Raw genomic sequence first — 26,630 nt, forward strand, 5'->3', positions numbered from 1 at the left:
GGTATGGAATTATAACCTCCTATACAACTGCTTAAAAAAAGCAAAAACATTTGCTTCTACCTGTTAGATTTTTCTCCTGAAATAGTACAATATTTCTCTATGCTGTCTTCAAAATCATTGAGTATCCTTAAAATGACTTTTGAGAGTTTCCTACACTGGTCACAATCTGGTCTGTTCCTGGCACTTTGAATGTTCTGAGTTAATATTTTCCTCTGAGCTCTTGGTGCTTGGCATGTAATGTCATCTTGGCTTAGGTATTCATTCCGGTCGTCAACAATTCTAAACTGCTCATTTTTCCCCCTGAGCCTATACAGCACTATTTTAGCATGGAATGGTATCCAAGTTTGCAAGGAGTCTGGCATGGTTGTGCTGTCACTGTGTATGCACTAGAGGGCAATCCAAGCCCAAATGTGTCCTAAATCATCAGCTGGTATGTGGAGAATACACCAGATTACCTATGAATAGTCTGTCCTCAGAAACTTCTCAGACGTTGCATCCGCGTATGGAATTGTGGTCAGGCCTTCCTCTGAGTGCTCTGAGCCATCCTCATGAATGGACCAGTTGTGTGTTCGTCATGCCTATCGTCACCAGTGCTGACAATCTGTACGACACCCTGAGTTCATAACCTGTCCAGACCAGCACTGCACTGGGATAGGACCGGGGCTCAGGCTATCCGCTGCCCAAGACCACAGCAAGCAGCCTGATGCTCACAGGCATAGAATGAAGATGGACTGCTGGTGTATGTCTTCACCCCCCACTGGAGCTGTTGTGGAGGTTCTATTTGCAGGGATGCCTGCAGACAGAGGCAGTTAATATCCACCCGGTCTACGATTTCACTACCCAGCGTGAAGCTCCCTGGCTCCTATCTGGCTTCGCACCAGAATGTTATGCCATTTGGGATTGAGGTGGCGGTGCTGGTGGGATTGCACTGAAGGGCCGTCCAGGTGAGGGCAGTCCCTTGGCTACCAAACCTGCCCTACGCTGGGTCACCCTAGGATCTCACAGCCACAGGGAGTCTCGAGGCATGCCCCGCCCACTCCCAGGCTGTCCTGTGCACAGGTCCTTTCTGTGCATCTGGGTCTGGCCATGAGGATCCACTTGGGAATTCTGTCCCGCGCACACGTGTGTGTGTGTGTGTGTACATGCATGTGTGTGTGTGTGTTAGGAACTCTTGATTAAGAAGAAAAGAAATGCACACAGGTAAGTTCAGTTCACAGTACAAAAGATTTAATTTTAGAAGAGGAGGTGTAGGAGATTATAAAAAGAAATGGAGAGGGCTGGGAATGTGGCTTAGTGGTAGAGTGCTTGCTTAGCATACATCAAGTCCTGGGTTCAGTTCTTCAGTACCACATAAACAGATAAAGCCAGAAGCGGGGCTGTGGCTCAAGTGGCAGAGGGCTAGCCTTGAGCAAAAGAAACTCAGGGACAGTGCCAGACCCAGACTTCAAGCCCCGGGACTGGCCAAAAAAAAAAGGAGAAAGATGAACCTGAACAGGACATAAAAGAAAAAATGTATTGGGAAGTTAGACTAGGGTGGAGCCCCCGTAGGCTGAGATAAAGCATGCGTATAGACACTAAGCAAAGTGTTAGGCCAGCAGGGGTGACGCAAAGACACAGCAAGAGGACATTTTCTCCCACAGCAAAAGGAAGGTGTTCAAGATAGTTTGATCTGGCCTTTCTCTCTGACCACTTCATTCCTACCTAGCAGTAAGAAATTTAGCTGGAAATAATCCAGGCATAGAAACAATGGAGGGAAAACAAAAAGATGTATGGGGCTAAAATTTTATGAAAACACCAGTTAAGATCATGTAAGTTTTGGCTTTGCTTCCATGTTTGGAAAAGTGAGCTTCTGGTAAAAATGTTTTCCCAAGTAGATGTTCCTTCTAGGAAATAAGCCCAACTGCAAACCAAGTTATCTAGTTGGGATTACAGTTCACTTTTTTTTGGCTGGTCTTGGGGCTTGAACTCTGGGCCTGGGCGCGGTCCCTGAGCTCTTCAGCTCAAAGCTAGTGTTTTATCACTTTGAGCCACAGCACCACTTCTGGTTTTCTGGTGGTTAACTGGAGATAAGAGTCTCTTGGACTTTCATGCCCAGGCTGGCTTTGAACCGCAATCCTTAGATCTCAGCCTCCTGAGTAGCTAGGATTACAGGTGTGAGCCACCGGTGCCTGACACAGTTCATTTTTATGTGTATCAAACTCACTCCCTTTGAGTTTTTAAAGTGTGATCAGCTTTGTAAAGATTAGTTACTCCTGGATAAAGTAATATTAACTTTCCAACATGCAGAGTTGATAACAAAGGCTACTTTGTAACATTCCTGAAGTATGACCATGCTACAACAAAGCCTTGAACAGTTCTTCTTTTTGTGGGATATTATTAATCATATACCACTGCACAAAAATTTAATAGAATTTATTAGTAATTTCAGAAAACAAAGCTTCACAACTGCTACATAATTTGAATAACAAAATAGCCTCTTATTTTTAAATATAATGTATATAGCAACATGCTTGCTGAAAACATATTTCCATTCATTTAAAAATGTATCAATAAAATACATAATAAAGTATAATTTGTGGCATAAATGTAAACTAGCCAGTATATCTCTATTACCTATATTTTGTCTTATTTTATAGGTACAGTGTTTTAAATCATTAACAAATGCAGAAATATATACACAGGGAATTCTCAAAAATAATGATTCAATTAAATATAGTTATTTCATACTTCATCAGTATTTTCTTTGTAACCTGGATCCAACATCAGAAGGTGGACTGGCCCTCGGCTGGCTGTTCTGTAAAATAGTTCCAGAATACTCCTTTACTGTAATAGTCACGGGCTTTAACAGGTGAATCTCCTTATAGTTTTAATAAGACTGAACTCATAATTAAACATTTTTTAGGGATAAGGTTTTGCTGTGTAGCCATCCTCAAATTCTTGAGCCTTCTGCCTCTGCTTCCTGAGTACTGTGATTATAGGAGTGCACCAGCATGCCAAGTTTCATAAACCAAACGATTAAATGCTATGCAACTATTTTAACAAAGCTAAGTGCTACTATATAAGGCATCATATCAACAATCCATTCTCATGTTTACTCTTTGATATCGGCGCCATTTAAGACATTTCTACCATCTGTTGTGTAAATAGCCAAAGTTGAATGACTATTTTCTACAGAAAGCCCTTGGACACTGTACAAGATTCTAGGAGTGTTCAGCAACTAAGTTATGTTCAGAACTCATTATACTTACTTTATATAGAAATAAACTTTGGTGGAATGGAAATTCTGAAAGTTGAGGCAGGGCCGCAACGGTGGCGGTGGGGCTGACCTGCTGTCTGTGCTAGAGCAGAGCGCCCTCCCTCCCTCCCTCCCTCCCTCCCTCCCTCCCTCCCTCCATCAAGGGCCTGGCAGACAGCCCGACATACCGGCAGCAAACCAGGCACTGCCTGCTGACTGAATGAAGAAAAACTACAGAAGCAAAGCTGTGTGGTTTCCAGAAGGGAATTCTAAAGCCTCGGTAGGACAAGGCCTGGGGGGAAGGAGCCTTCCCAGCTGGGTGACAAGGGAGATTTGCCAGCCACTCAGCAGAGGGTTAGAGGTGAGCTGGGGCAAAGCCGAAAGGTCCCGAAGGCTTCGCTCCGGTGTTTTAATTGCATCTTTTAGGTGACAGATGGCCACTGAAGCTGAGTTTGCTGAGGAGAATGGTATGTTCACACTGGTATTTAAAAGATTATTCTGGAGATGGTGGTGTGAAGGATGAGTTGGAGATCAAACCTAGAGGTATTTGAAATGGTCCAGATGAAATGTGACAATTCTTTTTAAACACATTAAAACATTATACATGTTTTGGAGATATAGTGTGACAAATTTACCATATGTATGTAATGTATAATAATCAAATTGGGGTAGTTAACATTTCCATTTTCTTAAACGTGTGTGTGTGTGTGTGTGTGTGTGTGTGTGTTGTTGGGAATTGAACTCTCAGGGTCTTGCGCACACTAGGTAAGAACTTCTCCTTAAACTTTTCATCTACAATCTACTTTTCAGGGTAATTAGTGTTTCCCTCTCCTGATGACTCTACGGGCATACAGTCCAGTCCTCCTCTCCTAATTATCCGTAAGATGCACATGATTGGGAACATGGCGAGGTCTCCCACGGAACTATACAACTAGCTGGAGAAATTCCTTTCGTTTGTGCCAGTACTGGGGCTTGAACTCAGGGCCTTGTGCTCTCACTTGGCTTTCTTTGCTCTACCACCTGAGCCACACCTCCACTTCCAAAATTCCTAAACTAGGACGCTACCAGTAGGAACAGAGAGGAGTGGATGGATGTGAAGTACATTTGGTACATAACGTTAGGAAGACTTAGAGACTTTGGGTATGGAACAATGAGAAGCCTGGTGAGGAGAATATTTCTGTCTGGAAATTTGATGGACAATGGCATCACTGGTTACGATAGGGATTTTAAGGTAGTACCGACTTTGGGGAAAGGATAACGTTAAATCCCAGCTGTCAGTGGACAGCTCTGAGACACTAAGAGAAACCATGCTGCCTCACACTGTAGTCACGCACGCGTGCCCCCGGTGTGTCTTCCTCTTCATTAGACTGCAGGGACTGTTTGTATTTACAGTGCATCTTTACTAGATTCCAGATTAGTAGTGTTTAGTTTTGAACTCCTCAGGGTGCTGGGGCAGTGGGCGGGGCCAGAGATTATGACCAATGTCAACTTCCTGGGAGTTTCCAAACAAGTTACCTGTCTAAAAGTCTTAAACATCAACACAACAAAGAGTTCTTTTTTTTTTTTTTTTTTTGGCCAGTCCTGGGCCTTGGACTCAGGGCCTGAGCACTGTCCCTGGCTTCTTTTTGCTCAAGGCTAGCACTCTGCCACTTGAGCCACAGCGCCACTTCTGGCCGTTTTCTGTATATGTGGTGCTGGGGAATCGAACCCAGGGCCTCATGTATACGAGGCAAGCTCTTTCGCCACTAGGCCATATTCCCAGCCCAACAAAGAGTTCTTACCCATTAAAAAAGTGAAGACAGTTCTTACCTTTCTTGATGCATCACGTCATGCTATTATCTAAACAGAAGAGAAGACCTTCCTTAGGTACTTACCAGAACTGGTATTAATTGTAAAGTATTTCTGATAGATGGATTTCTGCAAATGATTTCTTGTACATCTGAAAAATTGTACCACGAGACAAAAATTTTATTTACATGAAAAGAGAAGACTAAAGAATTCAATGTTAAAGTCTTATGTGTCAAATATTTAAAACTGAGCAAGACTAATTTTCTACTGACTACAGCCTATACTTAAATTAGGTCCAAAAATAGAATATTTAATTTTGGTAGTACTTTTTCCACCTCTTTAGCCACATTCCAGTCCAATAAAAGTCATTTGATTAGAAAGAGTCACACAAAATTTAGGCTGATGGGCTGGGAACGTGGCTTAGTGATACAGTGCTTGCCTACCATGCGTGAAGCCCGGGGTTCCATTCCTCAGCACCACATAAATGGAAAAAGCCAGAAGTGGCGCTGTGGCTCAAGTGGTAGAGTGTTAGCCTTGAGCACAAAGAAGCCCAGGGACAGTGCCCAGGCCCTGACGTCAAGGCCCAGGACTGGCAAAAATAAACAAATAAAATAAAAATTAGGTAGATAAAGGAAACTTCCTAATACTTTTGACTATTTTATGGCAATCTTCATTTGAATGTTGTGCTTTCCTCTCTTTTTATCTTTTTCTTTAAAAAAAATAAGTAGGGGCTGGGAATATGGCTTAGTGGTAGAGTGCTTGCCTCCCATACACAAAGCCCTGGGTTCGATTCCTCAGCACGACATAAACAGAAAAAGCCGAAAGTGACGCAAGAGGTAGAGTGCTAGCCTTGAGCAAAAAGAAGCCAGGGACCGTGCCCAGGTCCAGAGTGCAAGCCCCAGGACTGACAAGAAAAGAAAAAATTTCACTCTTCAAGTATCTAAGGAAAAGAGAGCGGTTCACTTAAGTACCGAGGCAGAAGAACATGAATGAAAAGAAAATAATTTAGGCAGAAGCTTTCATATGAAGAATTTAAATATGTGGCCATGTCTGTATGCTGGGTGAGTGGCTGACATCTGTAATCCCAGTGACCTAGGAGTGAAGATCTGAAAGACTGTGGACTGAGGGGAGCCCCAGGTCAAACCGCACACCCTACCCGAAAACCACTGAAAAACAAGAGGGATGGGGCACGGCCCCAGTGGTGAAGCACCCGCCTAGCAACTGAAAGGCTCTACTCTCTCTCTCTCTCTCTACTCTCTCTCTCTTCCCCCCCCACCACAGAAACCGCAAAGAAAACCACCACAGAAAATGACTAGAAATGTCTAATAGAAATGAAAAAATTCTCCAAGCTGTTAACTTGAGTTGGGTATCCTAATTTTTTTGTTTTTGATACCCATCCGGGGGCTTGAACTCAGAGCCTGGGCGCTGTCCCTGAGCTTCTGCTCAAGGCAGTGGGTCTACTACTTGCGCCACATTTCAACTTGTGGCTTTCTGGTGATTCGTTAGAGCTAAGCCTCACGGCCTCTCTTGTCTGGGCTGGATTCCAGGCTTGAGCCCCGCGCTCTGGGAAGGAGGAGACAGACGCCATGGATTCTCAGGCTGGGTCAGCCTGAGCACCTAACGCCACCCCTGTTGCAGAGCTGCTGTTCCACACTCACAGTGCAGCCTTTCATCGAGATGCTCAAGCGAGTGCAGGATCTTCTGCTCTTCAGCTGACAGGGCCGACAGCTTGCATTGCTGGGTTTTACTTAAAGCCAGGCTCGGTGTCTGTGGCTGCTTGCTATTCAAGACAGTAAGAATTTCATCCTCAGGCAATGAAGCTTTCACTAGATTCTCAGCCATCAAAAACTCGAAGGTACTATCTGAAACTACAGAAACTTGCCATCAATTATTCTTTGATCCCTTTTTGTCTTGGGACCAGCCCTTATAATATGCTTAGCTGTGAATATCTACCGAGAAATACCAGGAGTGGAATATACCAGAAAATATACCAGAGTGGAATAAAACTGATAGTCAAAAAAATTCACTAATCATAAAATTATAAAAGTAAAAGTAGCAAAAACAAAGTAAAATAGTAAAAGAATTGCAAATATTAGTAATAATGCAAATATTATTTCTATTACTTAGAAATACTAAGAATTTCAGTAATTTGCAGAATCAGAAATAAAATAGCAACACTGTACTATATAGGGAAAAAGAATATGAAGTCAACTCACCAAAAATACATACAAAAATAATTAAGCCTAATGTTAATAAACAGAACACCACAGTCTAAATCAAAGTATGACTATTTGCCACATAAGCAAATATAAGAAGTGATTGTGCCTCCTGTTAACACATATCACTGGAAGAATCTTAAATAATACTTTTTTTTTCCTTGTTGGCTGTGGGGCTCGAACTCAGGGTCTGGGTGCTGTCCCTGAGTCTCTTTGTGCTCAAGGACAGATACACACACACAAACACACACACAGAGACACACACAGCCCCATCGATGCTTATTTCTTTTAATCCAATATTTGTTTAATATTCAGTTTTATTCAACAAATATTTATTTGTTGTACCTACCAAGTACTGTAACTTAAATTCTGAAAATCTTACAGAAATAATTGACAAGTTAGAAAATAATTTTTAAGTACAATATTATTTTTTGACGAAGATCCAGTAACAAACAGAAGGTGCTGGGATGAGGAAAGTTCAGGTGGTAGTTTCATAATCCCATACTGATAATAAGCACTTGAGGAAATATGTGGAAAACGAAGGTAAAAAGAAATAAAGCCCTGGGAACAAAGTTCTGAGGAGAACATTGAAATAAAACCTACCTTCTTCAGTATTACATACCTTCTTCCAAGTTGGGAGAAACATTTTTAGTACGTTGTGGCTCACTGGAAGTTAGTTGGAAATTTTGTCCAAAATTCTGTAACAAATACAATATTCAATCAATGTAATTCCACGTTTGAAGTTTGTGCGATACACACGGACATTAAGAGCTTTTAATTGCTTGGTCTGTGTATTAAACTACCATTATTTATGTAGCTTGGTTCTTCTACTTTTTTATTTTTGGAGGATAATAATTACTACTACTTTTCTAGGGAGGATAATAGTTACTACTACTTTTCTAGGGTAGCCAAATACTTAATGAGAAATGTCTGACTGCAATGTTGTTCTGGACACCCCCTCCGGCCTATGCTGAGACAGGGCTTTGCTACAGAGTCCTCAGGCCTCAGGCTGCAGAGTGCTGGGCTTCCAGGTATACCCCTCTGTGCTTCAATGCAGTTGGTTTAGAATCTTCTCTGGTAACTGTTCATTGAGGGAAACAGAACACAGCACGAAAGAACCCCTCCCCCATGAGAGCTCCCACGGAGGGGGGGTCACTGTAGCTGGGGCTGTAGCCACGCTTGTTTTGGTAAACAGCTGGTAACAAGAGCCCAGTACATTAAGAGCATTCTGCTTTTCAAGTAATTTTTCCTTCTTGAATATTTCTTATTAATACCATACTTACAATCATTTGCTCATTGTACTTCTGTCCTATATGTCCACGGATTTTTCTTTTCTGCTCTAAAAGATTTCTCCGTTTATTGTCAACAATTCGTTTTCTTCTTGTAACAGAACCTTAAAAAAATGCCAGCACAGAGTCAACAATTATGCAAGTTGAGTAGATAATATTTATCCATTACAACTTTCTAGTCACCCTCAAACGTCATAGAACACTGTACATTTCATATACTTGGTCAACAAATTTATGAGTTATTTTTATGTTCCACAGAGGGCACAGTTCAAACATTGGAACAAATGTCTTGTCCTGAAGGGCTTATTGTTTAAAGCAGCGACCTCCCGAGGTCCCGGGAAGCAGGTGGGTGAGACGGGCCACTGGTGTGCAGGAAGAGCACACTGGAATTCCAATTTATGCCTACGTTAAAAAACGAGAAATGGTTCGCCGCACGTTAGGCGGTGGCGGGGCGGAGCACGGGGCCGGAGAGGGCGGGCGGAGGGCCAGCCCTCCTCAGTGCTCCCGACTGGCGCTCACGCGTGCTCACCGCGCCGGCGTCTCATCTATCCGAGGGCCCAAACAAGGCCTCCCAAAAGGAGCCGGCGGCGGAAAGCACTTCTTCAGGGCCTTCGCTGTACGTGCAACGCGGCATTACTTAGGGTGAGTGGCTGGAATATGAACGTTCGTAACAATCAAGGACAGGTGAACAGGGGAATGGCCGACTGCCACTGTGGGCAGCGGCATTTGACTGGGAAGTTTTTTTAATAGATGAGAAACTCTAAAAAAAGATCTTTTAAGTAGTTGTACAAAGGGGTTGCCATTTAAGAAAGCAGTGTATGAATACAATGTATATCATTTCTTTCTAAATTGAGAATTTTGAAAAAGCTTAAGGCAATGGTATCATTTTATTCCTCAAATGAAATATAGAACAGACCAAATCTGAGTTGTCACTATTTTGGAAAGGGGTGAGAAGTTTAGGCACATGTATTTACTTACAGCTATTTAATAATTTTAAAGAAAATAAAGGAATGTGTTCTAATATTCACTTATTTGGAATAATTTAAACAGTATTTTTCATGGTGCACACCTTTATAAAACATCTGACTACACTGGCCATGTCAGACAAATATGGGATAAGAACAGATCCTATTCCTTGTCCTTCTTTAAACTTACGAGGGATGTCGTACAAAAAAGGAGGCTGGAAAAAGTTTCTTAGCTTAGCACAGGTCAGATCAGGCTTTAACTACTGGATCTAATTAGAAACGGAGGCAGTTATTTTTCTAAGACTAAACTGTAATTCACTACCAGTAAGGAGAATTTCACAGGCCTCCACAGGCTGCACGAGGTGTTCTTACCGGCGGCTCTCTGGCTTTGGCACAGTATGGCGTTCTCTTTTTTCCATGAGGGAACCGGGTGTTCTTTAGTATGTCTCAGAGTCACGGGTGGATAGCGTCCCTCACATCCAGGGCTTGCTGGGGGGTGGTGAGCGCCCCCCTGAGGGCTGGCTCTTGTGCAGGTGTGGCACTGGGCGGAATGGTAGGAGGGCGGGGAGGGCATCACGGTGGCCAGGTCTGAGTGAGCGTTGGGCTGGGAGGCCCCGCTCTCCCGGCTCCGCGGGCTCGGGTGGGGCTCCGCTGGAAGCGCGGATTTTGAATGACAGCAGCTCTGGGTAACGGTGCTTTGGGAGGCCCCAGGCACTTCGCATGGATGCTGACACACGTGTATGTTTTCACCACTCTGGAGCGCTGACGTTGGTTTGGGAGGAGGGTGAGGTATAAGCAGCCTACCCCGAGTTTGTGCAAACGCGTTGGCCTTGCTTACACACTGCGTCTGGATGACGGTGCCTTTCCTGTTTACATACACAAAGGTCGACCCGGCTTTTGCAGCCCCGCCTCTCGTCGTGGCCTCTGCTGGGCCCCGGGCGGGACTGCCTGTCTGAGCTTTGGCACCCCCGTTCTGTGCAGGGGCTCTGCGTTCCTCTTTCTTAGAGGCTGCCCAGGCTTGTTTAATGAAGTTATAACCTGCAGGTGTACAGCAGTTCAAAGGCACGTGGTCTGCTCCAGATGCTCCGAAATGAGCAACGTCTTCAGACACAGAATCAACCTGGGGATTCTTCCTGTCCTCGGGGCGTCCAGGCTGGGCAGGCCCGCTGCCGGCGTGGCTGCCGGCGTCACTGGGAGCTGGAGCCTGCGGCGGGGCGCCCGCCCTGGCGGGCAGCGAGCCGCTGTCCTCGGCCTTCTTTGCGGCATCCCCGGTCTCATCAAACCACCGTAGTTTTTTACTCATCTTTGGAATTTCTGCACCTTTTTCTCTTTCCTTTGTTAATTCAATACTATCCCTGATAACGGCTGCCTTTTCATTTCTAAACTTAAAGCCTTGATTGGTAATCAGTGTCTGCAGATAGTCATGCTTGCATTTAGAATCTTTCTTTAAAATACTTTTAAGAAACCTTATACCTTGCTCCTGGCTATCATACTTCATTTTCTTGTGCTGGTCAAGTAAGTCATAATTAACAATCATGTTAGACAATGATACCCTCTGTTGTTTGTCTTTTGAATCAGGATTCTGAGGTACAGAGGTGGCCTGAAAACTGTCTGAAAAAAAAGGCAACTCTTCTTTGTTACAACTGAAATCTTTCACCTTTTCTTCTTGCTTGCTTTCCAGTTCATCTAGCTTATCTGAACACTGCACTGGGTCGATTTCTTTTATGTGCATATTGCTCATCGCTACAGTCCTCGCGCACTGTCGATTAGATGGCGGAAATACGGCTGTCGCTCTTGGTACAAATGATGTAGGAGCTGAAGCTGTTCCATTTCCTTGAGTGAATTCAGCTAATTTCCTTTGGTCTGAGGGCGCGGCTGCTCTCTGAGCTACAGAATGTGGGGTGGCCCAGGTTCTGCTCAAGGGCAACGCAGGGCTCTCCATGCCGGAGCCCCTCTCCCTGTCTCCAGCCCCCGAGTTGGCCACGCTCTGCCACGCGGCCATTCCAGAGGCCTTGTCCTCCTTCTTACGCAGTGCTGCTACGGGAGGGCTGTACACAAAGACAACGGGCCTCCTGGCCGCACTCGCGGCTCCGGCCACAGTGCCACTGGCAGCACAGGGACTCTGCTCCTTAGTACTAGAATGCTCCTGGGAAGGTCTAACAGCAGGCTTACTGAAAATATCTGAGGGAGGCGTGACAGTCTGATGAGCATCTAAATTTGTCAGCCAATTATTTATATGTTGAACTTTCGAGAAAAACAGCTTATCATCATTGAAGCAGTTTAGATTAGTTGACTGCAGGTTTGCTGAGATGAGGGGAGCAGAGTCCCCTTGTGCGGATGGGTCTTTAGGTAGGGGTAGGTACACCTCTTCTCGTTCACCAGCCTCGAGACTGTCTATACTTGAGAGGGTCTCAGAGTTGGTGATGTGATTAACTTCATCATAGAATTTCTAGGGGAGAAAAACAACACTGTTTTATGCCTTAAACTTTTTTAAATGGCAATTTTTTTAATGCCTCGAGCTGTTGTTACTGAGTCCAAATCCTGACCCACTAACAGAAGAATATGAACAGCTCTCAGGGGAAAAGAGGGGAGCAGCAAATATCTACAGTGAAATATGCTGACTTTAATTTCAACGCCTAACATAACTTTCCAATTATTTTAGGCACAATATGGGTTAGAAATAATTTTTGCGCTATTTTATTTCAAATATGGAATTTCTTTCTTTCTTTCTAGTTAGAGACTGCATCGCTGAGAATTTACTTCAGAGAAGTGAAGGCACTTTCTGGCCTCAATAATGCTAACAGTAAATAAATACACCAGAATAACAAGAATGGCAACTGTCATTAAAATATGGACTTTTGAATGTTTCATATTAGCAAGTAATAGTTACTTAAAACCTGTATTTTCTCCTGAACCATTCACTGAACCTGAATGTGCCCTTCCTGCTGGAAGGGGAGCCCCCCTCTTTTACAGAAGTTAATCCTGGGGCCTGCAGTAGACTGGCTCACGTGTTAGCATCACAGAAGGCACTTGGTCAAAATGTCTATGCTATTTAGATGGGGCCCCTAAAAAAATAGTATTTAAAAATTCTCCTAGGTAACTATAATACAGTAAGATTTAATCTTGATATTGACCAACTGACAATCTCATAAATGTGTGAATATATTCTTGAAAAATAAAGAATGTGAACAGGAAGGAAATCAGCTGAAACACATTCATTTTTGGGAAACAAAAAACAACCTCAAAGTAAATGCCTTATGAGGGAGAGATCAGTTAAATTTTGTTACGCTGCAATTAGGAACCGAATACAACTTGTGATAACAATTTTCAGGCTGCCTTTTTTTTATTTTTGCCAGTCCTGGGGCTTGAACTCAGGACCTGAGTACTGTCCCTGCCTTCTCTTTGCTCAAGGCTAGCACTCTGCCACTGGAGCCACAGCAACACTTGTGCTTTTTTTCTATATATATGGTGCTGAGGAATTGAACCCAGGGCTTCATATATATGATGCAAGCACTCTAGGCCATATTCCCAGCCCTCAGTCTGCTTTTTATAATGAGCTCTAGTAATGACATTTATAATACACTGTACTTTCAAACAGCTTTCCTGTTTGTCATAAAGTAACACTCATTAAGCAGAGTTTTTTGAAATGGGAAACGGAAAAAGAAAAATAGAAGCAAAGAGGGCCTTGGGAAAAGCATCAGGAATAAACCTAAAGTTTCATCCAGAATCTGTGATAAATCTGTGCTGAGTACTCGCATTCTCTATGGCCTATCTAGCAAATGGTATGCATGTCTGTAGTGGGGAACACGGAAACTGAAATATTAGCATATTTACAACTTCATACTTGCAAGCTACTCAAGTGCTGCTCTTCTAGGCGTTTCTGAGTTTCCTCCAATTGAACCTGAAACTTGTTTTTGTTAGCAGCCATGTTTGTTGTGCTGTTTTCCTTTATTTCTTTATCACAATTGGTTCTGGAAATGAGATGTTTCCTAGGCTTGTCATTTGACAAGGCTGAAGACAAGGCAGAATCTAGAGCTCTGTGAACAGACATGAAGACACTTAGCACATTTAAATAAAGTCAATTTATTTCAGTAAGTAGACAAATGACACATTTGTATAATAGGTATGCATATGTCCAGATAATCTCCTATGAGGACATTGGAGAATGGTGAAAGTGTTCAATAGTACAAAAGATGGTTGTGAGACTACTGTGCCAATAATGGAGACATCAGGTAGAAATGCCCAATTATTCGTGACTTTATCACACCCCATTCTTTTATCATTTGGGTGGAGTAGAAGTAACTCTTGTAAACTCAGTCAAAAAGAACACTTGGTTCCTACTGATAGTAACAGTCTTCATTACCCTTTGTTCTGAGTTAATACCAGGCTAATCCATATTCCTACAACTAAAGATAGCTGAAGACTCAAGCAGATAGAAATGATGAAAAGTGCTTTGTTGGGGGGAGAACAGGGATTTCCTTCCCACGTAAGTAGGTTTGGGAACTTGGCTCTTAGTAAACAGTGTGCACATTTGTTTTTTGTTTTGATTTTTGGTCTGAGACTTGGTACCTGACACAATCGCTCCCTGGCTAGTGCTCTACCAACTGAGCCATGCCTCCAACGCTACACATTTGATTTTACAATTGTTTCAGACATGTAAGTGCAATGTGATGCTATAGAAAGGTATCTTCAATACAGAATTTACTTGTGTGCTGAAGTATAGCCTCAAAATTACCTTATCTTCTATCACTTGGAAACCAATAGCATAGTATATTTCAGGATACTAACAAAGTGAAAAGCAAAGAGTTAAGTGGGGCTTTGTTGGGGAGGGTGGGGCAGAAATGTTGCTAACGTAAAACTGACTGCCTGTGCACTGTGGCCAGTGGTATGGACCCTAGGGCATTAATTACCAATTCAGTTCATTCCTTACCGACTCCACGAGGACAGAAATGTTTCGGTGAGTGACATATGGCTATAAGTAACATATATCTATCTCCGATACCCATATGTATTTATTTCTATTTGGACCAACCAAAAGAGTCAAAGTCAATAATAACGCCATTCCTAACTATCTCTTTGTTCTAATGGGGAGATCAGAAGAGCTAGAAAGTGTTCCTGAACATCAAGGATATATTTCTGTCTTTTCCTTTTATACTCCCCTGCTTCTCCATAATCCTTCCCAAACAAAACAAAGCTGAATCTACAAAATGTCTAATAAACTCCATTTATTTACCTTTCAAGTTGTCGTCTCTCAACTTTTTCTTCTCTATTCCTTTCTTCTCTACTCCACTTTCTTCTCTTCTCTTCTCTACTTTCTTTCCCCCGTGAGGAGGATTGAAGGGATGGATAGGAATGAAAGGAGAGGGGGTGGTAGAGAGAGAAGGAGAGTGAAGCATGAGGGGAAAGGGAGAAACCATAAAAGAGGAGGAGACAGGAGAAACTGGAGAGGGGAAAGCAAAGCACGTTGGAGACACACATGGAGAGGGAGATGACTGCAAAGGAGAGGGCACGAGAGGGACAGGTGAGGGAGGGAGAGGGGGAGAAGAGGAAGGAGAACGGGAGGAAGAGGAGGAGGGAGTGGAGAACACTATCGAGGGTGAAGAAGAGGCTGACCTGGAACTTGGTGAAGGCAAAGAGGATGGAGACCCACAGGGAGGGGGATGGGAGGGAATGGAGGTGGGCCGATGGTCTACAAAGGCCTGAGGCTGGGGTGACAAGGTGGCTTGTGGAACCGAGTGCTGAACCGACTGAAAAAGACGTTCAGGCAATGGATTGACACAAGACAGGGCGGAGCGTGGCTGAGGAGGAGGATGACTGGACAGACAGGAAGGCTTCAAACTAGGGAGCACTTCCAGAGCAGCTGGGGAAGCAGCCAGGCGCGTGGGCAGGGAACGCCGAGTCAGGGCCGGCGGCACTGGCGCAGCTGGGGTAGAACGCTGTGCTGGAAGGAGATGTTTGGGTCTTAGAGTTTTATAGAATAACTTGTTCTGTGAGTCAGGATCAAGGGTAATTGGAGAACTGAAAGATGGGTGTGGTCGAAAGTTAGGTGGGTCAGAAGGGACCGGGGCTGGGAGACAAGGGAAACTGTTAGAAACGCTGGAAGGAACCGGGGGTGGAGGACGGGGGAGATGCTTCATTGGGTAAGACAGGAATGGGGCTGACATAGAGGTCTTGGAGAGAGTGGAGGGGACAGATGGCAGGGTGTGGGTCTGGCGGGTGGGAGAAACAGTTGGGTAGCTAGGAAGAATCTGGGAATGGTGGGATGACAACGGGGCCCGGGAAGGGGACAGCTGATCAAACAAGAAGGGATTGGGCGTGGAGACAGCCGGGCAGGCGGGGACGGATCTGCACAAGGGGAAAAGCATTTGGACAGGCAGGTAGAAAGAGCCTCATTATGATGTAGAGAAATGTCCTGGGCTTGCTCTCTGGGCTGGCTTCTCAGGCTGGATGCAAGGCCTCCCGTGGTCAGCCAAAGCGGTCACAGGGGCCGCCACGCACCCCGCGCCCACAGGTGTCCTCAGCTCAGTCCTTGAGCTCAGAGCATTTTCAGAAGACGGTTAGCCATGCATCTACACACAGGCGAGCTGGACAGTTTAGTGTAAAACTGGTACGAAGGGCAAATAAAGGTCACCTCTGGACAGACTTTTCAGGGTAGCATGTAGTTTTAGAAGCATCTTTCTCACCAGAAATACATGGGTATTGGAGATAGATATCTAATCATTTCATTTTATTAAAGAGTAAGTGCTCAATATGAGTGAGAATACACCCTCTTTTACTCGAAACTACTAAGAAGGCTTATTACATGTTTACAACTCTAGTTCCTTATTAATGTTCCTACATCTCATTATTTCCTGAAGCAGTTTCCAAGTGCATAAAACACTCTTGATTTTTCTTGTGGCTTAAGCATTAAATGTCCTTTACTTTTTTCTGTTTTAGATGATCCTATTACCAACTTTTGATAGTACTGGGGACTGAAGTCAGATATCAACCCCTTAAACAATTTTCATCTGCCATGAGCACTGTATTAGAGTAATAACTTCTGAACAATGATATACCTTAAGTTTCTTCAGAAATTCTCTTGGCATGATTTTGTTCCCTAGTCCATAGTGGGCTACATTCTATTGAGAACAAAGTTTAATGCACTGCTTAGTTATGTTTATAATAAAAACAAACATTTCCATCAACCTAACACCTAATTCTTTTTTTTTTTTGCCAGTCCTGGGCCTTGGACTCAGGGCCTGAGCACTGTCCCTGGCTTCTTTTTGCTCAAGGCTAGCACTCTGCCACTTGAAACACAGTGCCCCTTCTGGCCTTTTCTATATAGGTGGTGCGGAAGGCAAGGCAAGCACTCTTGCCACTAGGCCATATTCCCAGCCCCACACCTAGTCCTTAATATTCAAGTAGCTCATATTTGTACAGCATTTATAGTTTACAAGGCACTTCACATATATTACTTAATACTATTAGATATCTGTGGAGAGAATTCTAATTCTTCAAGTAATAAACTATAGTGCTCTCTCTGTAGCTTCATTATGTGTTTGTTTTTCAAACATATTACATCCATGTGACATTTACACACAGGTACAAGTATAGATATCACGAAGTCATGGTCATAACATGCTTCAAATTCACAACTTATGCCTTTCACGTTTTCCTTCCCCTTAACTTACTTATTCTTCCTCCATAGTCATTAATTTTTTAAATTGTATATCTTAGCCTCTAATAGTCATATTCTCTACTTTGCTCAAGTTCTGAGTAAATTCCTGACTCTTCCTCTTCACCTCTGAATGGCTTCCAGTTCTTTCCATTCTGGCAACATTTCCACAAAATAAATGCTGTGTGCTTATTTCAACTTGTTCAGTAATCCTTTCTAGAACATAGGTTTAATTCAAGGCCTCCCTCAGAACCCACTTGCCCACACTCTTTTCTCACTGTCTACACAAGCCAGATTAAACCACTTGAAGTTACCCTAGCAAGCACTCCTTTCGTGACTCTGTGCCTTTTAACACAGTTCTTTACTTTTTATCTCATGTTTTCTTTCAGTCTCTAACACTTCCTGCCACATTTATGCCCTTCCTCAAGCATTCACATCCATGGTTTTTCTTCATTATTTACTTGACTTCCAGTGTGCATAGCACTGAGCGGAACACTACTTTGTGCCTTTTTCCCTCCAGGATCTTGACTGGTACAAGTTGTTATGCAACTAATTCAGGATTCTCTAGAAGCCATTTGGTCTCTTATCAACTCCTTTTTCCTTAGTGTTTTCGATGGCACCCCCCCATGTCCTAGCAACCACTTGGCTGCGATGGCTGTTCTGATTCCAGCCCTGCTCCCTGCTTGCATATGCGCTGCTGCCCATCACAGCGCCCACGCTCATGGCAATACCCGCTGCCTTCGCTGACCCCAGCTGAGGTCTTTCTCACCAACTCTAAATCACGTGTTTTCTGTGTTTGTCAACATAGCCTCTTCTTGCACTCCATGATTCCCAGTCCATTATGATGGACTGCAATGGTAAGTTTGAAAATTCTTTGAGCTTCCTCATGTACTTCAAATCTTCTTAACTTCTCAGGATGATGTTTATATATTGCTTAACATACAGATGTACTTTCTTCACCCAACTTATGGCTAGTCAAACTTTTAGTATTTTGTGTTATGATTCAACCACATTCTTGCTCCTTGCAGTACATGGCTTTGTATATGCATAGCCCCTGCAAAGCCATTCACCTCATCCTCCAGGATCAACTCCTATTTTCTTCAAAGTTTTGCTCAAGAATTCTCTATTAGGGGCTGGGGATATAGCCTAGTGGCAACAGTGCTTGCCTCCTACACATGGAGCTCTCAGTTCAATTCCCCAGCACCACATATACAGAAAATGGCCAGAAGTGGCACTGTGACTCAAGTGGCAGAGTGCTAGCCTTGAGCAAAAAGAAGCCAGGGACAGTGCTCAGGCCCTGAGTCCAAGGCCCAGGACTGGCAAAAAAAAAAACACACACAAAAAAGAATTCTCTATTAAGTTAGGCGCCAGTGACTGACTTTTGTAACCCAAGCTTCTCAGGAGGCTGACATCTGAGGATTGGGGTTCCTGCCTGGGCCGGAAAAATCCATGAGACTCATCTCCAATCAACAGCAAAAAGCCATAACTAGGCTGTGGCTTAAGCGGTAGAGCACTAGCCTTGAGCCAAAAAAAAAGGCTCAGGACAGCACATAGTCCCTAGGTTCTAGCCCTAGGACTGGCACACACACAAAAAGACTTCTCCATTTCATGAGGTCTTTTCTAAACTTGAATGAAATGTGAGAGCATGCATTATCTTTTTGCTTTTATCTCTAATCAAGTGAATTATTGACTAGCAGAATTCTGAAAATGGAATGTTATATAAAGGTAACATATTTACATAATTCATCAGAATTATCAATACTTTCATGTAAGTAAATGTTAAATATGATCATTACTGATTTGATATTCTTCTTCTACTCCTTCTTTTTCTGTGCTGGGGTCAAACGCAAGGCCTCGTGTGCAGCCAGGCAAGCACTCTGTTCACTGAGTGCCTATCGGTTTTGAAGCGTTACTCAACTTCTCAGACAGCAGAAGAGATCTATCTGGGTGGTCTATTGCATGTTTTTAGATGATTTACTCATCAAATTTTGGAGCAGAACCAGAGGATACTGTGATCTTTTTGAGATGCAGAAAAGGATTTTCTTACAGGCTTTTCAGTAAGGAAAAGATTCTTTGTGACTTTGTGGCATTTCTACCACACAGTCTTTTTTAAAATGAAACCTATGACACTACAATTGAAAACCATTTCATTTTCTCAGCAAAGATGAAGAAAAATACCAATGTATTAAAATAGTTTCAGTAATAGTTTCTACAAAAGAATTGTTTCAATAAACAAAACACTGTAAAGCAGAGAACAGTAGAAGTCTTGGACTGGGACAGAGCACAGTGGCAGGGTATTTGCGTAGCAAGTGCAAGGGACCTGAGTTCAACAGACCTACAAATTCAGCAATGAGAAAGCCAAACATCATAATATGCAAATAATAAAAAAATACTAGGTAAGGCAGTAATAAATTACTCACCTCCAGTTTATTGTTGGTCTGTGAGAAAAGGGAACATTTACTTCTGGATTTAAGTTGGATTCTTGAATTTGTTTGAGGGCCTCTTCTAATGGAGGAACTGGCTTTTTAAAAACTACAAGCAGAGTAAAGGTCAAATAGTAAGGAATCACTCTATAGTCAATGGTCTTTTTACACATCATTTAATTGGTCAAGGACAATATTATTTTTAAATGCTTATGTCAAGAAAATAGATTTCTACAGATGTGGCTGCTCATGTCTGCAGTCCCAGCTACCCGGGAAGAGGCAGAGATCAGGAGGTGCGCGTTTCGTAGATAGCTCCGGAATCTGAACAAACCCAGGCTTCTCCCCCTTGCTCCTGTTGCCTCAATGCTCAGCCTTATCCTGGCCCAGAACCATCAGAACAAGGACTACTGACTGAAGCCTCTGAGATGCTGAGCTAAAATAAACCCTCTACTCTGTCATTTTATGTTATATTCCATCCAAGCAATGCAGAGTCTGATCTGATTTAGCACTAACATATACTCTGGTCTACTTAGCTACTCTTTCTCATTGCTTCCATTATCAACTCTACATCTATCCACTGGCTATTCTTAAGCATAAATTGTTTGTTTTTGTGTGTATATGTGTGTGTGCCAATCCTGGGGCTTGAACTCTGGGCTTGGGCGCTGCTCCTGAGCTCCTTTTTATTCAAGGTTAGCACTCTACCACTTGAGCTACAGTGTCACTTCTTGCTTTTTCTTTGGCTAATTGGAGATAAGAGTCAGATTTTCCTGCCTGGGCTGGCTTCAAACAGCAATCCTCAGATCTCAGCCGCCTGAGTAGCTAGGATTACAGGTGTGAGCCATCAGTGCCCAGCTAACATATGCTTTTATTCTGTGACTTTCTCTTTAAGTTCAGACCAATATTTCTAGTTGCTGACTTAATTTTTCCATATAGATGACAAATGAGTACCACAAAATCAGTGCATTTAAAACTCAGCCAATGACCTTTCACGCACCTCTAACCTCTTTCACTTCCATTGATTGATTGATTGCCAGTCCTGGGGCTTGAAAATTCAGGGCCTGGGCACTGTCCCTGAGCTTCTTTTTGCTCAAGGCTAGCACTCTACCACTGGAGCCACAGCACCACCTCTGGCTTTTTCTCATTATGGGGTACTGAGGAATCGAACCCAGGGCTTCATGCACACTAGGCAAGTACTCTACCACTAAGCCACATTCCCAGCCTTCTTCCTTTTATTTTTGTTCTAGAAAGTAAGATACCTGCTCTCCTCCTCTGTGAGAGGGGAACATGAGCACGCTGGAATTTTTCAGTAACTTCTTCAAACTTCTGTTTTCGTTGTTGAAGTATATGTTCTCTAATTTGGTATTCTTTTTCTTCTTGTTCTTTTCGTTTATCTTCAAAAGCTCTATTCAAAAGAGAAATAGTAAGTTAACTCAGCCCAAGAAAATAGTTTTAAAACAATGCCACAGTAACCACAGTGTTTTGCACGGAATGTCACTTAAGTTACGTGTGACATGATGGTGCTCACTAGAAACAAAAGCCTTGCACAAAGGGAGAAGAGCAGATCTGTGGTTGGCAGGGGCGGGGGGGGGGGCAGTGTCAAGGGCACCTTCAGGCTCCACCTAAAGGGATCCGTGCGGACCAAGGCACCTGGCTCCTTGGCCATGTATCTTCTATTATCCTGGAAGTGATGTATATTGCATGTTGGGGGAAACAGTGCAAGAAAATAGTAAGAAGAAAAGAAACACAATTTCAAGCAGTTGGTGAAAACAGCCAGCATTTGATTTTGGAGCATTTCCTCCTGACCACTGCTGGGAACAAGCGCTGCAGGTGTCCATGTGGATGACAAATGGAGAAAAAAGTACTATAGAAACGTTGTGATCACACTGTCAGCAGACAGAACATACTTAGATGAAAATCTGTCATCATTCTTATCAAATCCTTGTCATATGCCTTTGGCTTCGGAAGCTAAAAGGTATGAGATAAACAGTAACACATACACAGTAAAACAGATTAGATTCATTAACTTCAAACACCTGGATAAAGAAAGGGTTAATCTAAAGAGAAGTACAACGTCAGAAAAAAAAAATTCCAGGTAAACAATTTTGTCTTCCCACGTGGGATTTGCAGCATATACCCAGTGATGCAGTTAACAAACTCAAGGGATTTTCTCCTTGTGTGTTATAGGAATACAGATAAGGCAGGGAAGACAACAATAAAACATACCGAACTGCTGTCTTTATCTGTTAAAGTCTAAAAATGTTAAACAGCAACTAGATAATTTTTATTCTTTATTTTATTTTGCAGTTTAAGTATAAAGTGTTTTGCTTTTGATAGGAAGTTATTTATCTATTAATCACATTTCTACCATTCCAATTCCCCCCATTTTTGTAAGTAAGTGAATAAGGGTAGTTCACTAGGAAAATGAGATAAAGCAAATGACAGTGAAAATAAAACTATATTTTATTAGAAATTAAGTAATAATTCCTAATTTGTGCTCACAGGGCGATACTGAAAATAAAGATAGAATTTAATAGTGATTTAAAGAGGTACCCATGACTGTAACAAGGAAAGACTGTTAGGGTTACAAGTCAGCAAGTTAGACAAGACCTGCTATCTTGGTAATACAAGTGAAAAACCCATTTGAATCTTGATCATTGTTTTACAAAGTACTGTCATGACTGGATTGACGGAGCGCTACAAAATGGAAACACCTTCCAATTACTTGGACTTCCTACACTTTGGAGGAAAACACAGTGACTTACTTTCTTCTCCGGTTGGACTCCATAAAATATTTACGAGCTCGATTTCGACATATTTTTTGTTGCTGCAGTAATATTTGCCGCTCTTCTTCTAAGTTTTTCTCTAGATGGATTTTCATGTCTCTGATGACAGCAATAAGTTAAGAACAACAGTTTACTTAAGTCTTTAGTGTGTGTGATGACTAGCTGATAAATATAATTACCACCTGTGCTAATGACATATATAATGGTGTGTGTTTGGGACAATTATTAGTGTTAGCATTTGATCAGTGAGCATTTTACAGAAAAAATCTGACTTGGTATTAAAATATAAGGTATACATCACTTTCTCTGGTGGGAGGATTTCTTTTAGAAATTATGAGCTCAGACAAGGAGACTGCCTATCTTTGTTACGCAGATATATGAATGTTTATTAATGAGTTACGTTTTTAAACAGGTATATAAACCAATGAAAGGCTACTTTTCACTAAAATAAAGTAGATGAGTAAAGTGTTTCAACAGATACTTTAAAGCAAATATTACAAATATTTAAAGATCAAATAATTTATTTGCAATGTTTGGAAATGGTTAATCTATTTACGTATAAGGGAAAAAAACACCTGGACAATCATACGCAGTCATGTGTTAATGTAAAAGTTTTTGAGAGAAGAAATGGCATATTTTCATTATCATTTGAAATTTACCATATGTAACTATAAGCTTTCTTCAAAATGGTTTTATTGATATGGCTGATTTCCCCAATTTATTTGTTTTGATTTCCATGACTTATCAGTGTTTTTCTCATTATTCTGAATGAAAACAGTCATTGCCATGTGATTATTCAATGACTCACCACTAGGGAGATGGGTGAGCTTATACTGAAGGGAAAGCTTGTATGGCAAGTCCTTTTGAAACAGGGTCCTGCTTTTGTTTAGGCCTGCCTTGGTCTGCGGTCCTGCCTTTGGGACAAGTACTTGGTATCTATCACAGGCACGCACTACTGCTGGTCCTTAGGTTTTGGAGGTACTGGGGTTTGAACATAGGGCCTCATGGGTCCTAGTAAGGCACACTACAGCTTGGGCCTTTTTTTGCTCTGGATATTTTCAAGACAGGGTCTTAATTTTTTTTCTAGGCAGGCTTAGACTGAGATCTTCCTATTTATGCTTCCCAAAGTAGCTGGGGTGACAGAAACATACCAACACACCCAGTTTTTCTAATGAGATTTGAGTCTTCTGGAATTTTTGCCCAGCATGGCCTTGAATCACAGTCCTCCCTTTTAGCTTCCTATAGCTAGAATTACAGGTGTTAGCCATGATTCCTGGCTTTTAAATAATTAAAATGATAGCACTTTAATTTAAAACACACACACATATATAGTTCATTATATAAATGTAATATATTTGTGATATGTAATATATTTTGTTATAAAGTTTATATACACTAGCAAAAATATAAATAAGCCAAAACACATAACATCTGGTTTTATTTTCAGGCCTTTTGGTTGTCTATTGATCGATAACAACTTGTTTACTTTAGCTATATAGACCGTATCCTTTTAGTTATATATATATAAATATATTGCCAGTCCTGGGCCTTGGACTCAGGGCCTGAGCACTGTCCCTGGCTTCTTCTTGCTCAAGGCTAGCACTCTGCCACTTGAGCCACAGCGCCCCTTCTGGCCATTATATACGTGGTGCTGTGGAATAGAATCCAGGGCTTCATGTATACGAGGTAAGCATTCTTGCCACTAGGCCATATCCCCAGCCCAGTAATATGTTTCCTTATAGAAAATTATTATAATTCTAGAATGAAGTTTTTTGTTTTTTTTCTTGAGCCGGTCCTAGGGCTTGAACTAGGGGCCTGGACGCTGTTCCCGAGCTTTTCTGCTGAAGGCTAGTACTCTACCACTTTGATGCACAGCTCCACTTCTGGTTTTCTGGTGGTTAAGTGGAGATATAGAGTCTCTCATGGGGACTTCCCTGCCTGGGCTGGCTTTTTAAACCATGATTCTCAGATCTCAGCCTCGTGAGTAGCTAGGATTACAGGTGTGAGCCACAAGTGCCCAGCTAGAATAAAGTCTTATGGGTAATATTCACCACATATAGCGCTGAATTGTTGATGTATTCATAATTTGTGCGTGTTTATATCAATGTTCACATGACACTTATTTAAAAAATGAAAATGATGAGGGCTGGGGATATAGCCTAGTGGCAAGAGTGCCTGCCTCGGATATACGAGGCCCTAGGTTCGATTCCCCAGCACCACATATACAGAAAAAACGGCCAGAAGCGGCGCTGTGGCTCACGTGGCAGAGTGCTAGCCTTGAGCGGGAAGAAGCCAGGGACAGTGCTCAGGCCCAGAGTCCAAGGCCCAGGACTGGCAAAAAAAAAAAAAAAAAATCTAAAAAAAAAAAAAGAAAATGATGAAAAGACATATGCCTTTTCAATGCGCCATTTCCCCTGTATTCTGATTCAGAGACAAATTCACAGTGTCACAGGAGTTCAGTGCTCAGGAAGCTACAACTTTAAGGGGATGAAGCCATTCCTATAGACTACCTTGCTCATTTCACAGTATACCTTTGAGAAGGCAATTCAGGGGAAAGCAAGAGCAAGACCAGCCCAGTGGGGTGAATACACAGAGACTAGAGGAGGCACAAATTGCTGCTGCAAGCTACGGTTTCAGAACTTGGTCAGAGGAGGAAAAGACAGCAGGGAAAGCCCTTGTGTGTTTTAATTTTAGTGGAGCTCTGCGCCCGTACTTGTCTTCCATAGTTGGCCAAAGAACTGAAACTCAACTCTTAGCTGCTCCATGACTTGCCCTTAGAACTGTACGCATCACACCACAAGTTGGAGACGATGTGGTTAAGCAAAAGGGGGAAGGGATATTCATGGGGGGGGGCGGGGGCGGTGATCAATTTGGAAGGGGAAACTGTTTTCTCAGAAGGAAGATGGAAAGTGGTTACACTGGCCCATCACTGCCAACCAGAGTCCTTTGAGAACACAGATCGCATGCTCATTACCCGAATGTCCTTGGAAGGAAGGGCGGGCTCGAATTCCGTTTTCTACAGTGTCCCTAGCACGAAAGGTGGTCTCACCCAGTTCTTTGGGGAAAATTCAGAAGGAGACTCCAGTACCAAAGTCCAGGACCGTCTCCCTTCCCCGCCGCCGTCTCTCCCGGAACGAGCCACGACCCGCCCGCTTCCCGGGCCCGGGGGGAGCCTCGGGCGGCGGCGCGTTTCCTTTTCCAGGGAGCACGATTCGTGGGGTGGTCGGGCACCACTTCCCGAGGGCGGGGACGTCATTTAAACCCACCCGCCACTCTCAAGGATGGGTGTGTGGAGGCGGCCCTGCAATATCCAGATCCCAGGGCTCGTGGGGGGTGGGGAGGGAGGGGGGCAGGAGGACGGCTCGGCCCCCCCACCTGCGAGGGCCCCGGGCGCTGGGGAGGGGGCGGGGGCCGCTCCCACCGACCGGGCCTCGGGTCCCTCCCCGCCCCCCCACCCCCGCCCGGGCCCCGGGTTCCGCCCCGCCCCCCGGCCCCCGCCCGGGCCCCGATCTCGGCCCCGACTCCGGCCCCGGGTCCCCGACCCCCCGCCCCCGCCCGGCCCGCAAGGATACAGGTAGGCGCCGGGCCGCGGCCACCCGCAGCTCTGGCGGCGGTCGGAGGCCGCCCCGCCGCCGGCGTCCGGGGCCTCGCGTCCCGCGCCCGGGGCGCCCGGCCTCCCCGCCGCCATCCTTCACCGGGGCGCCGCCTCCGCGCTCGCCGCGGGCGGCCCCCGCATGGCAGCCCGGCCGCCGCCTCGCCCGCGCCCCTCCCCGCGCGCGGCCCCTCGGCCCCGCGTCACGGGCGTCCGGGGCTCGGTCGTGGCAAGCCTGGCTTCGCGGCGGCGCGGGCGGCTGCCGGGGCGACGGCGGCGACCGGGCTCGGCGAGAGCGGGGGCTGCGGCGGCGACCTCGTCGCGGCCATCTTGACAACCAACGGACGCCGCGTCCTTCGCGACGGGATCCAGGGGCGGAGCCCCCGCCGCGACAGCCAATGGGAGGAGTCGAAGGAGGGGCCTGCGCCAGGGCGCCCAATGGGAGGAGGCGGAGGCGGGCCCTCCTCTCCGGCAGCCAATGGAAGGCGGCGTCGACGCCGGCGCCGGCGCGGAGCTGCTCCGCCCGGCCCGGGACCCTCGAGGCTGGCGGCGCGCGGCTGAGCCGTGCGGTCGAGCCCGGCTCGGCCTTCCTGGCGTGCGTGTTTTTGCGGGTGTCGCCGAGGCAATGAATGGAAAGTCCCCAGACACAGGCCAGTGTGGCCAGCAGATGCTGCAGCGATGGTTT

General features: G+C 44.2%; 1 protein-coding gene across 1 annotated transcript; it reads right to left on the reverse strand.

The window, feature by feature from the left end:
* Window positions 1–2,208: 2,208 nt before the first annotated feature.
* Window positions 2,209–25,975, reverse strand: Cep126 (centrosomal protein 126). Its single transcript, XM_048344051.1, has 11 exons — window positions 25,926–25,975; window positions 22,333–22,452; window positions 20,827–20,972; window positions 19,568–19,679; window positions 13,338–13,530; window positions 9,864–11,942; window positions 8,523–8,633; window positions 7,862–7,937; window positions 6,682–6,891; window positions 5,110–5,174; window positions 2,209–2,794 (listed from the first exon to the last, which is right to left on the reverse strand). The coding sequence occupies exons 2-11, from the start codon at window positions 22,446–22,448 to the stop codon at window positions 2,732–2,734; spliced, it is 3,171 nt and encodes a 1,056-aa protein (XP_048200008.1). The 5' UTR covers window positions 22,449–22,452; window positions 25,926–25,975; the 3' UTR covers window positions 2,209–2,731.
* Between the last annotated feature and the right edge of the window lie 655 nt (window positions 25,976–26,630).

Source organism: Perognathus longimembris, chromosome 3, assembly GCF_023159225.1.
Source record: "Perognathus longimembris pacificus isolate PPM17 chromosome 3, ASM2315922v1, whole genome shotgun sequence".
NCBI classification, from domain to species: Eukaryota; Metazoa; Chordata; class Mammalia; order Rodentia; family Heteromyidae; genus Perognathus; species Perognathus longimembris.